General features: G+C 33.9%; 1 protein-coding gene and 1 non-coding gene across 2 annotated transcripts; both read left to right on the forward strand.

Annotated features, from left to right (window-relative positions):
• The first annotated feature begins 308 nt into the window (after window positions 1-308).
• On the forward strand, window positions 309-13,249 carry LOC118186475 (uncharacterized). Its single transcript, XM_035356576.2, has 5 exons — window positions 309-498; window positions 3,643-3,866; window positions 5,847-6,024; window positions 8,943-9,101; window positions 10,754-13,249. Exons 1-5 carry the CDS (start codon window positions 387-389, stop codon window positions 10,927-10,929), a joined length of 849 nt encoding a protein of 282 aa, XP_035212467.1. The 5' UTR covers window positions 309-386; the 3' UTR covers window positions 10,930-13,249.
• On the forward strand, window positions 6,447-6,555 carry LOC118186479 (U6 spliceosomal RNA). The gene has a single exon (XR_004757780.1). It is a non-coding gene; the product is annotated as a U6 spliceosomal RNA (small nuclear RNA).
• Window positions 13,250-14,875: the final 1,626 nt, after the last annotated feature.

Raw genomic sequence — 14,875 nt, forward strand, 5'->3', positions numbered from 1 at the left:
TTTTCGTGTTGAGAAGATCTTAGTTCAGTTAACACAGCCTGTTGTCGTCGGCATACTAGTAGGTAAGAGTTTAAATTTGTTGACTAATGTAATTTGTCTTATTAGAACGGAAAATTGAAGGGAAATTATTATGTAAGTATTCATGAGTGACGAATGTTTATCGCTAACGAAACAATAGATTCATAATGATAACATAACATTCATAATGATAACAAGCTAAATTGTTTAGCTTATCAGATTTATCTTGTGAATTTTTTTGCATCAGCCTATTGAAGATAATATTATTTTTTAGTTCCTATTCAGTGAATCATTATGCGGCGGTTACGTTCTTTTTGCGTTGTGCATATTTTGCATTAATAAACATATAGTTTTGGGATTATTAAGAGATGCTATTATTAGGTTCTAAGGAAAAGAATGCAGTTTTTACATTTCTGCTGGCATTAATAACGGTAATTCCTGCGGTCAATGGTAACAATGGAGATGAAGCGTACAGAAGATGTAAGTAAATTACATAAATTTGAGCAATATTTTTAAGGAATGCTAACAGCGAATTTATATTTTTTTAGGATGTATGCTTCCCTTAAAAACAATTTAATTTATTACTAAATATTTATTCAGTAGGATTTCGTATCCATTTCAGGATTTATCGGAAAACAAATGCGATGATACTGACCTAAGATGGCGAAGTTACGATCAGTCATTAACATGTCATGAACATTAATTAAGTAAAAACAAAAATGCATTGTTAGCTACGTTTTTTAGGGTTCACCTAAAAGAAAGAAATATATCAAATGCTTTCTTTTATTAGGAAGTTTCAGTACCGTTTCAGACAGGAAGTCTTCGAATTTACGATGTTTGCTTTCATGTCGTCTGCATCACGCGAATGTTTTTGACGTCAATTCAGCAAGATGGCCGCTGATCGGATAAAATAATGTTCTTTTTATGCTTGGATGCGCAAAAATAAATATTGTAACTGATGTACTGTGTCGTTTTATGACATGGTATGGATGAAAATCTTCCCTACTTTTGAACTGGACATTCGACAGACCAGAACATGGCTCTGAAGTTGGTCGCCTAGAAGTCCAGATTTAACACTGTGTGATTACTACTTATATGAACACATCAAGGACCGAATAATTGTTTCTTCCCTTCTTTCAAATCTTAAGGATCCCAAACAACGTATACTAGACAGATTACTAAGGGTAATTTTAAAAACGAAAAAAAGAATACCTGGTCTCACTTCCTTTTACCGCAAACGTTTCAGTCAACAGCTGTTGGAATCTTCTTGAATTTATATTCAAGATGATTCCAATAGCTCAAAAAGATTCCGGTAACTGAATTTGTATCCAAAAAGATTCCGAAGCCGAACTTTGAACTATTAGTATATTCATAATGTGCTTATTTTGTTGAAGTCGTTTCAAATTTTAATCATTCCTCCATTTAGAATAACGATAAAATGATTTCAAAATACATTGCTAAACTTAGGACGAAATTTCTTTATTGGCAGATACAAGTTGCGCAAGTGAATTAATTAAGAATTTTAAGCAGTTGTATTTCGAAAATACAGTTATAGCTTTGCAGAGTGATTTAGAATTCTTTAGAATTCATGAAAGAACATGAAGAGTCAGGGATTGATTCAAGCTCCGCGGCTCTTGCTAACCGGGTATATTTCTAACTAAACCACAAAGGAACACAGTAAGGAAGGAGAACAGTTTCTTACATCTTTACTCAAAAACTTATTTTATTTGAAAATTGCTTTGATTGCATTTGTTAAATAGGTTCATAATTTCAGTTTTCAGAAAGAAAATCATTCTATTTTGTTTATTTTAACTCTCACATCCCACAAAAATATTTATGCTATTCTAATTCAAAATGATTCAAGATTATTCATGATTATTGAGTATTCTGATTTAGAGCACTTTTGGGTGAAGAAAACTAACACGTGCTACTTATGAACTAAAACAGATTTCAGTTGCAAATTAAGAATTTTTTTTTTTTTCATTTCAAAAGTTTTAAAAATATAATGAAAAAGAAATATTTTCAAATAATACTTTGGGGGGGGGAAGCAAAAGGTTTAAATTAAACTTCTTGTAATTGTCAAATAAACATCGACCAGATCATCGAAGCTCATCCTGCGGATGACATAAGATGCACCTTATGGTTATCCCACATATAACATTCAGAAGCTTCTAATGTTTTATTGTCCAAATTGAATCGATGGAATTACATGCCTAGTTAATATTTTTATTTTTTTATTATAATAGTAAAAATTTAAATAGTTTAAAGATCTGAATTTAAAAAACTTGTAATTATGTGTATTCTTCTCTCTTCTGCAAGTTTTTTCGGTGCCGGTGGTCTAACACTGAAACCACCTTTTAAAAATTCTACAGAATATAAGCCCGTGATGGTCTAATACTGAAAACACATTTTCAAAATTTTACAGAATGTAAGATTGTGGTTTTCTTGCGCAACCGCATGCATAAATACCATAGGCGCCATCTTTTGGCACGAAGCAGAAATTTCCAGATAAAATTCAATGTTTTATCAATATCGACATTTTCTTGGTTTGATACCACTTGCAGAGTTCCATAACGTTCCGTTTTTGTGTATTTTTTTGAGTAAAATTTCAAAATCGTTTACACAATGGCTGATAACGTATTTTCTCAACGTCCTTGGATTCGTACATTTTGGCATTTTGTTGATTTGACAGTTACAGATTTAGTCATCTTATTCCCTATGAAGAGTTCAATACTTGCGAAAACATGAAAAACGTTGACGAAAATGAAGACGTTTCATGCCATTTGATATTCTCCAAACCACAAGCAGTGCATATACCAATATATGGGATAGCTTTGCAATGTGGTTTATGCAGTACAAAAATTGAACCCCGTAGGGCAGAATGGCAGTGCTTAATTTTCCGAATTATAAGAACTTTTCAACCGTTTTATCAAAAATAAATGAAGACGTAGATCCCAGTCGTACGGTAATGTAGCCACCATGTATTTTCTATACTAATTTAAAATGAATTTAATAAAAATTTTATATTAATCGGTAACCATGTGACTAGCAAATAAACTTTTTACTGGTTATTTTTTGGGGGTAAGGAGCTAAGGGTTCAGGAAAAGTCTTATTATCAGCTATTTGTTGAAAATAAAATAGTCATGTGATCCCTGGTGGCCGTGCGTTTGCAATTATCTGATACTTTTTTCCCGGCAGGCCTTGCGAGAAAAGTTTATGTAAACAAATCTTTAGAATTCTGAATGATATTTTTTGCTTACTAGGTTTAGTTTATTCTTCATTCTTTTTCTCGGATTATTTTAGAATTCTGAATGATATTTTTTGCTTACTAGGTTTAGTTTATTCTTCATTCTTTTTCTCGGATTATTTTAGAATTCTGAATGATATTTTTTGCTTACTAGGTTCAGTTTATTATTTATTCTTTTTCTCGGATTACCTGATTAATTATACTTAGTTTATAATTCAGTCTAATATGTTTATGTATGAGATGTGTTATGAATTAAAATTAGAAAAACTTGAACAACATGGTCTTCATGCGAGAATCTCGTTTATTTCTTTAGTGTAATATAATATTATTTTTTCAACTATGGTACATTGAGCAAACTATGTTAATAAATATTGCAGATTACGTGGAGAGAGCGTGCAGTAATGGATCTTTAACGATAAGATTAGCAAGCACAGGTCCTATGTCGGCAGGAATCCTGATGGCAACATCACGCACATCATATTCTCTGCATATGACATGCACTATTAGTTTGGTGGCACCTCATCTGCATTATATTCTCGTGAGTCTGCGAGAAACCGGATTTAGAGTTGATCTCAACGGCAACTGCAAAGACTACTTAGTGGTTTGTATCTAAATGCATTTTATTTCTTTAATGCAAATGACTAAAAAACTTAAAACTTATTTCTAACAGTACAGTGGAACCTCGAGATATGAGCACCTCTATATACGAGAAATTCTAGATATGAGGAAATTATGAGAGAAAAATTCGTCTCTAAATACAAGCACTGACTCGAGTAACGAGCAACAAGCCAGGCTGTTGGTATGCGTGGCGCGTTTCTCGGTCCGGCTCGACTCGGGGAATGCCATCGTCAGATCACTCGGTGTTCTTTGATCTACGTGCTTGTACGCTTGTGAGTTAATTGTTTTTTACATTTAACGTGAAGATAATTATTTCTCGATGCCTCCCCAAAAGATTGTTGCCTCAGATAATGCGGCAAAAAAAAAGAAGAAAGCCCTGTTTGTTGAAATTAAGGAAGAAATCATAGATAAACATAAGCGTGGTGTAAGAGTGATGGAATTGGCGAAGACTTATGGCCGTTCGACATCGACGATCTGCACTGTTCTGAAGAACAAGGAAGAAATTAAGAACCTTGATGTGGCCAATGGAGTCACAGTTATTTCCAAGCAACGTCCAAAACTCTTAGAAGATGTTGAGAAGCTGTTGTTGGTGTGGGTTAACGAGAAGCAGTTAAAAGGCGATTCGGTGTCGGAAGTATTATTTGCCTTAAGGCTAAGAGTTTGTACTTGGACCTTCTCCGAAAAACACCAGGTACGTCGACTGAAGATGAGAGGGTTGTGAGATTTTTGGGAGTACGGTACGCATTAACCAGATTACCATTATATTCAATGGGAAGTTTGTTTCTAGGTACGAGAAATTCGCTATACGAGCTCAATGCTGGAATGAATTAAACTCGTATCTCGAGGTTCCACTGTAAATGGTTTCCAACGGTTCTCTACCTTATGAATATATTTACAAATTAGGTTATTAATTTGGCAAATCACTTTGGAACTGAAAAGAAACAAGACTCAAATTTACATTGATAAGATACTGAGCTTACATAGTTACAACAGTATACATAATTTGTTGTACATAGTTCGTATCGTGTTACTTAGATAAGAGACTGAGTTTAAAGAACTAAAATGATATTTGAAAAACATTCGCATTATTTTCGAATGCAGTTTCGTGTTAATACTTTCTTTGTAAATACGTAAAAATAAGCTGTCTATTAAGGAAATAAAAATTTCAATACCCTTTATGAAATTGTATTGAATTATGATAATTTCAAACGTAAAAACGTACGCTAGCAAAATCTGAATGTTAATAAAATTAAATATTAATCCAGTGGAAGAAAAATAAAAAATAAAAATAAATGCATAAAATCCGAAAGCTTTCAGATTTTATATTACGTTCAAACGGGCTGTTTCCCCCCTCCCCCATTTACAGACACATACACGTTTCGAGAGCCCCACTTTGGGCTAAATGTATTTAAAAACAGCATATCTTCAGAATTTCTGATAGACAGTCTGGCGATAAAAATGTTTTATTCCCTACAGTATTGCCAATACTAGCTTTGAACTTTTTTAAATCAGAAATTCCTTAAAGTTTTAAAAATATGAAATAGAGCACAATGAAACTAATACTAAATTCCAAATTCGGGCTTCCATGTGCCTATGTTAGGTTGTTGGACCACGTTATTCAAAATTTGAAGACTTAAGGCACCGTTGTTTTTCCACAATGCGAGAAACGCATATACATTCAAGCGAATTCTTCATTATTTAGTTTCTTTAATCATAATACAGGGAGATAATATTTCGTGGCAACAATTTGAAAAGTAATGCCGTCTTTTATAATGATTCGACGCAAAATGCCCTTTCGAGGATAATAGGCCTTCTAGGCTAACGCCCCTTTGGGCTAAAAGTGAAAAAAACAAAACTAATGACACATAAAATAGAAATAGCTTGAAATTTTGCTGGTAACTTCTAAACTTAGATTCACTTATATTCCGAACTTACAAATTTTCCATAAATATCTCTTACCCAGATTGACAAACCACTATGCGAAACGATGAAAAGACTGGATGAGGAACGTCATTACACGTCTTTGTACAAGTCTACGCCTAATGTCATGAATCTCACATACCACACATCTGATGATTTGGACAACAAAACTCTGTCGGGATATCCAGGATTCACACTCATTTTCACGGCTTTCCAAAAAGGTAAAACTACATTTCTCTCTTCTAATACCGTAGTCAGCGACAGGAGGTTTCCCTTCTTTCTTCTAAAAGTTTAAGTTTGAATTACATTTTCTAAAAGAAAATAAATTACCTTACATTTGCTGAATGCTCTTCAGAACAGCTAATGAGTAAGCAAGATAAAAAAATACTAAAAATGATGTAATTAATTTTATACCATCGATAATGCGCGATAGTGTGAATGTTAAAAGAAATTATCATTTTATTTTATCTTTTAAAATCAAAATAACTCGTTTAATTTAGTCATCCTTTTACGTGGTAAATTGTTTTGCCTTTTATTTACAAGAGCACGAAAACGAAACGTACACAAAGAGCAATCATTTGATCAATCAAAGGTAGCACTGATTTTTCATGGAGGGAAAGGAAAGAAAGAAACTGCTATCGAAGTACTTCCTTCGAAACATTATATATATTAAAATTGGAACGATGCAGAGGAGATTAGCTTGGCTCCTTCGCAAGGATGACACGCACAATCGTAAAGCGTTCCGCATTCTTTTGTTTACTTCACTTGTAAATTTCCGTCTGACAATTACTGACTTCGTTGTAGCTATATTGTTGCTATCATTCTTTAGAGAAGTTAAAAATTTTATTCCCAGCAAAATGCTACATTAACAGATGTTCGAAAAGCGCCACAACTAATTTATCTAGATATATATCCCTGGGATTGTGTGCACTGGCTTAATATTATATTTTGACAGTCTCTCTGGCACGATGGAGCTTTTCACATGATGCCACCTCCCGCCTAATACGGAGATCAGGAGGTCAGCCCGTGTAATGCCCTTTTCAATGCAACGAAACAGGTATAAAACGAGACTTACCCAGGGACAGCACATCCAATCGAGAACCCACACTTGCGAACTGTGTTCTGGTTATCATTGTGATTCCGTAGTGGCATATAGTAATCTTCAAAAAAAAAAAAAAAGGTAAATATTTTCTGTGATTCCCAAGGGCACGAGTAAAACATATATAAGTTTATTATTGGGGAGAAATAAAAATATTTACTTTTTTTATAAAATACACTGAAGTGCCAAAAGAACGGTTCGTCAACTTAATATTTAATAGATGCTTCATGGAGGTATAGAATTGAAGAATAGTAGCTTCCGCAAGTATGCAGGAATATTTTATACACAGCGAACACTACACTGCCGTCAGAGAGGTGCATAATTTTGTTATATTCTAAGGTGTAGGATTTCTGAAATCTGAAGGCAGTGTATGACGTCTCAGATGTATACTTCATAATGTAGAGATCTGTTGAATTTGGATCATGGCAAAACTCCATATACATACGAGTGATTGAATCATTTATTTATATATGCATTATATTTCTAGACCTTTTCGCTGTGCATTGTCAAAAGATAGATAGACCAAAATCATCACAATGAATGCAGAATTTGAAAGGATATGAACTCATCAAAAAAGACGAGAATGTCACATTCACCTTCAGACACGTTTGATATGCGCATAATGAATGCTATTACGAAAAACAAAACGCCGTACCATACAGTCTAATCCTATGTGGGATACATTGGATTTTTATTCGTATTTAGGCATAAGCTTCTACTTGGCAGAAACAGTTGGAAATGCAACTGCTCAGATCAGCCTCTGGTTTCAACTTATTATATGTCCAATTTTCTAAAGTTTAAAGCTGAAATGAGCTGTATAGTTGAGTTCCATGCATCCTTTAAGGATATTGCGGTTGATTATTAGCCCGTGACCTGCCTCCTACAAAAGGGAACGTTCTTCAATCCTCATGCTGATGTTTGCTGAGGCCTGAATTCCTGTGTTACTTGAGGCAATATTTCCCTTTTATTGCACAAAATGATTTTGGCCATTTGATAATGGTCAAGCTCATTCAGAATCTTTACGACAGAATTCTTGTTATTACTGTACATTCTTGCAATGGTCATATGTGAAATGTTATAAGCAATCTCAGGCATTCCAATGATCGCATCATACTGAAAACTCCGTAAGTCGTAAAAACTGGTATTCTCGTGATGTATTAAGCTACGCGCTGCGGCCAGAAAATTCCTTTGCACCTGAACTAAATGTGTGTAACAGTGCAAGAAAGTAAGTATTTAAGATTTGAACCTCCCATATTGATCATAGTTATGGCAACATTGCTCCTCAAGTAAACTTTAACATAATTCCCGTGTAACTACTTGGAGAAGGGGAGTAAAGTCTGTGCGTTGCCCACTTCATTGTCTCCAGAACAACGGCAGATATCGACTTCACTTCAGAGCAGTGTTGACAAGTGTGTGAGTCCATAAACGGAAGCACAGCAACATAAACAAAACCCAGTTTATGGATAGATTTTTGTAAACGGTTCGATAAGCAGCAATCAAATCACCAGACTTTGATCACATGGCAGAATAAAGCTTTTTCGTCTGGGAAGTTTGCCTTCGGGTTTGGATGGCCCTCATCCATTCGTCAAGAAGAAGCGGTACGTGGACAATGATGTCCTGCCAGCAAGTGCGCTTGAAGCCTTCTAGCAAGTGACATCGCAGCCACTAAAGCGGACAAGTTAAGAGGGCATTCAGGCATATCAAACTGTGCAGGAATAATGGTGCTGCATATATGGAAGTTTTGGACAAATAACTGTAAGTGTTATTAAAAATGAAATAATTTCACGTGTAAAGGAACTTTCTGGTCACCTTGTAGACAGATATCTATCAGTTTTAAAACCGCCTTTGTGGGTGCTACCAGTGATATGCTTGTATATCGTTACTCTGTATTCTCGCAGACTCATCTTTTAAGAGATTTTTGGTACTCCAGAGTAATGAGTTATTAGAAAATAAACCGTATATGACGTTTTGTGGCATATAAAAGTCTGAAAATATTTGTTTACATATGCTTATATTTAATATACAATTTTGTTTAAATAGCTAGCGATCTTGGAGGATCATGTAGCGGCAAAGGAAATAAAAGTGACTCCTCCTTCCAATGTTCTAACAATTATTGCATATGGTCTGGTTTAACGTGTGACGGCCACAACAACTGTGGAGACTTAAGTGATGAAGAAACTTATGGAAATTCCAATTGCGGTAAGGAAATTTAATTTTGAAATGAACGTTGAAAATTTTAAATACAACGTTACGCGAATGACAGGAAGTCGTTTCAAAATAAATGGAATGGGTATTATTTATTCCTTAATTTATCGCCTAATGTTTAAAAAAAAAGTTCATAATTTATAAAAAAACACCATACACTACCCCACACGATAAATACACATTTGGAAACAACTTAGATAAAAGCATAATGATTTATTGCATTAGCAAGAATAAAGATTAGGAAAGTAAATATGCTACTATAGCCATTAAATACAATACGCGATGTATGCAATGAATCCGGAATTTTTGTACTGAGTAGATTATGTGAAGATATTTAAGAGATTAGCACAGAAGCACACATGCAAATCATGTACACCAATAATGTTGCCTGAAAGCAAAATAAGAGTAAACGACCGAAAGATGCTATTAAATACTGGAATTACGTTACGACTAGTCGAAAAATACAGCAGCAACTGTTAAACTTTGAATGCAACAGAATTAAGACAGTCGAGAATGTCGATTGTCCTTTTAAAGAACTGAAACGGGTTAGATGGCAAGTGGGCAGAACGGAGTGAATATACCCGTAGAATCGATGGGTTTAATAGAGGCGAATTTTCTGATGGAAATGATCACAATAGCCATAACGTATCAGTGAACAAATCTTGTTTTTTCGCATGCGTTTTATAGATCGTACAGTTACATTATAAACACTAATTTTAAAATTAGAATTCACAGTAACAAGTTTCATCGAGTGCGGTTCAACCTTGTCGGGAATTTCTTGCAAAATGTTCACTGTTTCAGCAATATATGATTGCTTAGTACAAGTATTTATTACTGCTGCACTTAAAACATTACAAATGGATGGATGAATGACATTGCATTACATATTCATGTGGATATCGCTTCCATCTGTAGTATCATCCGCGTATAGTGGTACCAAAGGCGATAGACTGAAGTCTCGCATTATGCAACGCTATATTGATTTAGCACTTTGACATTATGGTATAGGATTGGATTTCCATAACCTAAATCGTACCATATTACTATGGTATGGGAATAGATGGATTACACACTCTTTGCGTCTAGTACGTATTTTCAATACACTAAACAACCACCTATATATATTACAGAAACCTGGTGTTGTATCTTTTCAAAGCCTGCTTGGCGCCTGTTACCAACAGACTACTCCAACCTGTACATGTAATATAATGTCCAATGATTTTTTAAATTTTCGCAATATTTTACTTCTTTCGCTAAAACTGTCGCCCACTGAACACATTTAGTCCATAACGGACAACTGACCCGCTATAAACAATAAGTAAAACAAAACCAATTTAGCTTTCTGCATCAAGAATATGTGCAATTTGTAAAACAGCACCGAATGTGTTATGCAATATATTTTTTGGTTCGAACGTGCATTCATTTGGGGAATCGGTTAAACGAGGCGTTCGTTATGTCAGGCAACATGTTATACATGCATTACAAAAAATATATTCTTATTCACTCCAAGCAATTAGAATTATATCTGTCATAGTTATCTATCCAAATAATCAACTGTTTTCCAGGATCTGTCACATACATATCTGAGTAATTAACTGTTTACCAGGACCTGTCATACATATATCTGAATAATTAAATTTTTTCAGGTGGCAAGAGCGGGGGCTACACTGTCCTCATCATTCTTGGACTTCTGATATTATTCTTGTTGATTATTATGTGTGTTACAACACTTCTGTGTTCTAAAAACGAAACTGTACGACGCTTTTCTACAAGACTGAGGAGCAGATCAATTTCGTTCCTCCCTAGACTGCCAAGTAGATGAACAAATCTGCATATATCAGCTTATAGGTCCATTCTCATGTTATCAGCAGTGGAAATCAAAATACAATTCAGATTATTCTGTATCCGTTAGGCTATTATTTTAAAAATACAAAATTATAATTCTACATATCGGTGAAATTTTTGGTACTTTGATTACACGCACCTCCAGTAGAATCTGCCGTATTTTGAAGTCTACATGCGAAAACAACCAACTCACACACATATTTGAGTATACGCTTGGATTTAGAAGCTTTATATTTAACCATCATTTGCATCCACTGAGTATAAAAATGTAAATACCAGCCAAATGCACTTCGGCTTTTCTCAGAAAATGCTTCTTCGTATTATTTATGAACAGAGCAATACCTCTGTGCCATAAAGGTATCAGTATCAGTAGTGGGCGTAGCCCGACCCGCCTAACCAAACAAGTTGGTCTTATGGTCATGCCCATTTCAACAAAGGAAAAAATGAAACATAAAATATCTATAGCCATAAAGGTAGACAAACATATGTTTCTCGTCAATTCACATATTCGTCACATCTGGCACGCTAACTGTACTGTGTTAGCGATTTCTCGTAGGGATGCGGATAATGAGAAAGTACCAAAATTTCAGCTACATATGAAACAAAAAATGGTAAGTAATAATTGAAAACTTCACTGCATAAGCCATTGTCGACATCTGGACTTTGCACTTTACAAACTGGACGAGTTAGCACTTTTGACAGTTAGCACGACGTCAAAAGTGGGGCGAATTAATGAGAAAGTAAACTGTCATTCCATGACATTCATATTCCTATACAATACATAATTTACACAAAATTTCGTTAAGATTTTGAAATTTTTGATGCAGCTTTGGCTGACGAATTTAGTTTATGAACACCAAAGATTGGAAACCATTTCTTGAAAGATTAGCAACAAAATAAAATTTAATAAATATTAAATGAATATATGCCATGTCTCTTCGACAGATTTCAATAAATTTAATCTACTAATAAGGTACTTATTTTAAACTAACCAGTTATTATGATTTTGAAATTCACTTTAACTTCTACCTCATACTCTCACATTCTTCAGCAGAATGTAAATTAGTTTTGTGGTGAATTTAAGTTGAGGTTTTTGGATAGAGCGCTGCGTGGTCAGATTTCTGTCAGCTTCAGCTGAATGCAATTATTTCCGCTTTGCATGCTCTACCAGCCGATACTTAGGCTTAACTTCTACCTCATACTCTCACATTCTTCAGCAGAATGCAAATTAGTTTTGTGGTGAATTTAAGTTGAGGTTTTTGAATAGAGCGCTGCGTGGTCAGATTTCTGTCAGCTTCAGCTGAATGCAATTATTTCCGCTTTGCATGCTCTACCAGCCGATACTTAGGCATCATTAGTTTATTTGAGCCAATTTGTAGTTTAGTATTAGTGTTTCCGTCACATAGCTACAAATGGCCCATGGAAGATTAGAAAGATTAGATATTTGAATGTACATCTGGAATAATTATATAGCATGCGACAGCTATTTGCCCAAGGGAAGGGATGTCTTCGTGGGGAATTTTTTACTAAGGTTCTAAAAATGCATCATTATATAAAAGCACTGAAATATAAGCACATTAAAAAAAGAATTCCATACTATAGAAGAGCATAATGTTCATTTAAAACTAAATTAAATCATAAATTACACCGAGAGAGAGAGAGAGATCAGAAGACATTTCACTTATGAAAGGTTAGTTTCACAGGACTTTCTGAAGCTTAATTTAAGGACATTAATCATAAAAATATTGGCAATTTCATTTAATCTTTCACGTGTATCCAGATATATTAAATATGATTTCAAATACCGTTTGATTTAAACTATTTTGCCGACCAGTAGCCATCGATTATAATTGCCGAATACCGGTAATTCAGCCTAACTAAGGGGCTGAATGCACTACGTATAACGTGAAAACAATCCAGTTTCCATAAGAAAGTCCACAGTGAAAACATCCCTCCTCTTAGGCAGAGTGACCTCGAATACTTTACCCTCATCAAATAAACAGCAAATTATTCCAGCGTGCAACCCAATATATGAGTTTTACAGAACATATCTACAGAAACACTTTTTTATTTTCAACAAATATCCTAGACGTCGGTATAAAATCCGATATTCAGAAGTGCATTATTATGAAACTGTCATTCCTTATATAAATTTCTACCAATTATTTCTGACATGTAACTACTACTTATTAATAAAAGATGTATTTTTAAGATAATGGTTTTAATTTTTATGTATTAATTCAACAGATACTTGTTGATCTTACTTTTCTAATAAAGACACCATGTTCATTTTATCAGTCTGACTCTGATATGAAGCTTTTCTCACACAAACTAAATTTAATTTGCTTTGCCATAATCAAACAACATAATCTAACTCGACATAAATTCGGCAATAACTTCTTATACATAATTTCCTTTATAGCTGGGCTGATCAATTCCTCAGAATTATTTTTCAAAAATTGTTTCTAATAAGATCAAATAATTATATTTTGATATGTAAATTTACAATACTATATTTTCCTAATAGAAAGCCAAATTTCAGTAGTCATAGCTAAATATTAACACCGGTTTTGATAACACCGTATATTTGAAAAGTGAAAAAATATATAACGTACTTCTACAAGAATACTGAATATTTTTCGTTAGATACTCGTATATTACGAATTAAAATTCGTTTCTATTTTTATTAAAAAGTAAAAGTATAATATTCTTAAGAACTGCACCTATTGCTTTTAAACAGCTCAATATTAATCAATAACATGCAGATTAAATTTGAATGACAATATCTCGCATTTTACCGAATGGCAACAGACTTGAATGGAAAGTGAAGCAACATATTTATAGTGGATGACATTTTAAGTGAATCACTGCAAAACTGTGTTCAGACTAACTGCCCTTATGGGCTGTACACTTCCAAACATGTCTCATTCATATTTTATATAAAATGTCTTTTCTGATTCATATTTACACTGCATTGTTTTCTAGAATAAACTGATGCAAGCACGTGTTTTTAGTGATGAAAATCATGTACACAAGATTAATGACAGTTATATATCCTATCAGAATCATACAGATTGCTTCATCAAATATGGAGGCAGAAATTGATTCCTTGTTCTTTTTTTTGGGGGGGGGGGAAGGAAAAATAAATTATTAAGAAATCTAAATTTTGATTATACAGTCAAAAGTCGTTAATTCGGACTCGCCGGGACTTCGGCGATTCCGGATTATCGATTTTTCTGGATTATAGATCATCAGTTTAAATCTGGTAAAATGGCATGCAGAAATTATAAAATTAAAAATATGAAACCGTAATTTACGAAATAAAGAACAATTATGATCTAAAGCGTATCAAAATTTACAAAAAGAAAGCTTAATATTTATTTGTTTACTTTATTAAACATTTCTTTCAATGTAAGTTGTTTAAGTTGCTTCGTTTTTTATGTGATAATACATTCTCTTTAATTCTATAAGACATAATTTCTTGTTCAGTTACAAAGTTCCGCTGTTCAAGTCCTATAATTGCTGTGTCGAGAATACCGACTAATTTGTCAATCGAAATTTTTTGTTTTCAATAACCTCTGTCACTTTCTTCGCTATCGGAAGCGAATTATAATGACGAGGTATTTGATTTAAATCATATCAAAGACGGAGTACATCGAGATGAAATACTACATTGAGTAAGCAATTATAAGCCAAATAAAATAAAAACATCTGCCCTTAAGATAAGGATAGTGCTGACAGATCAACTTCCGATTCATTGCACGCCGCCCGCCGCGGCGTTAAAGATAAACAAAGTTTAGATAAACAAAGGATATGGCTTTATCCATTTTTTGCAGCAATTCCACTTTTTGTTTAATGGACTCCGAAAGATACTTTCGCTTTGTATATCCTTTACATATTAGTAAATATATATCGGAAATTCT

The sequence above is a fragment of the Stegodyphus dumicola genome, chromosome 3 (genome assembly GCF_044657685.1).
Source record: "Stegodyphus dumicola isolate Sdum_Otavi_A_Nest chromosome 3, ASM4465768v1".
In the NCBI taxonomy this organism is placed as follows: domain Eukaryota; kingdom Metazoa; phylum Arthropoda; class Arachnida; order Araneae; family Eresidae; genus Stegodyphus; species Stegodyphus dumicola.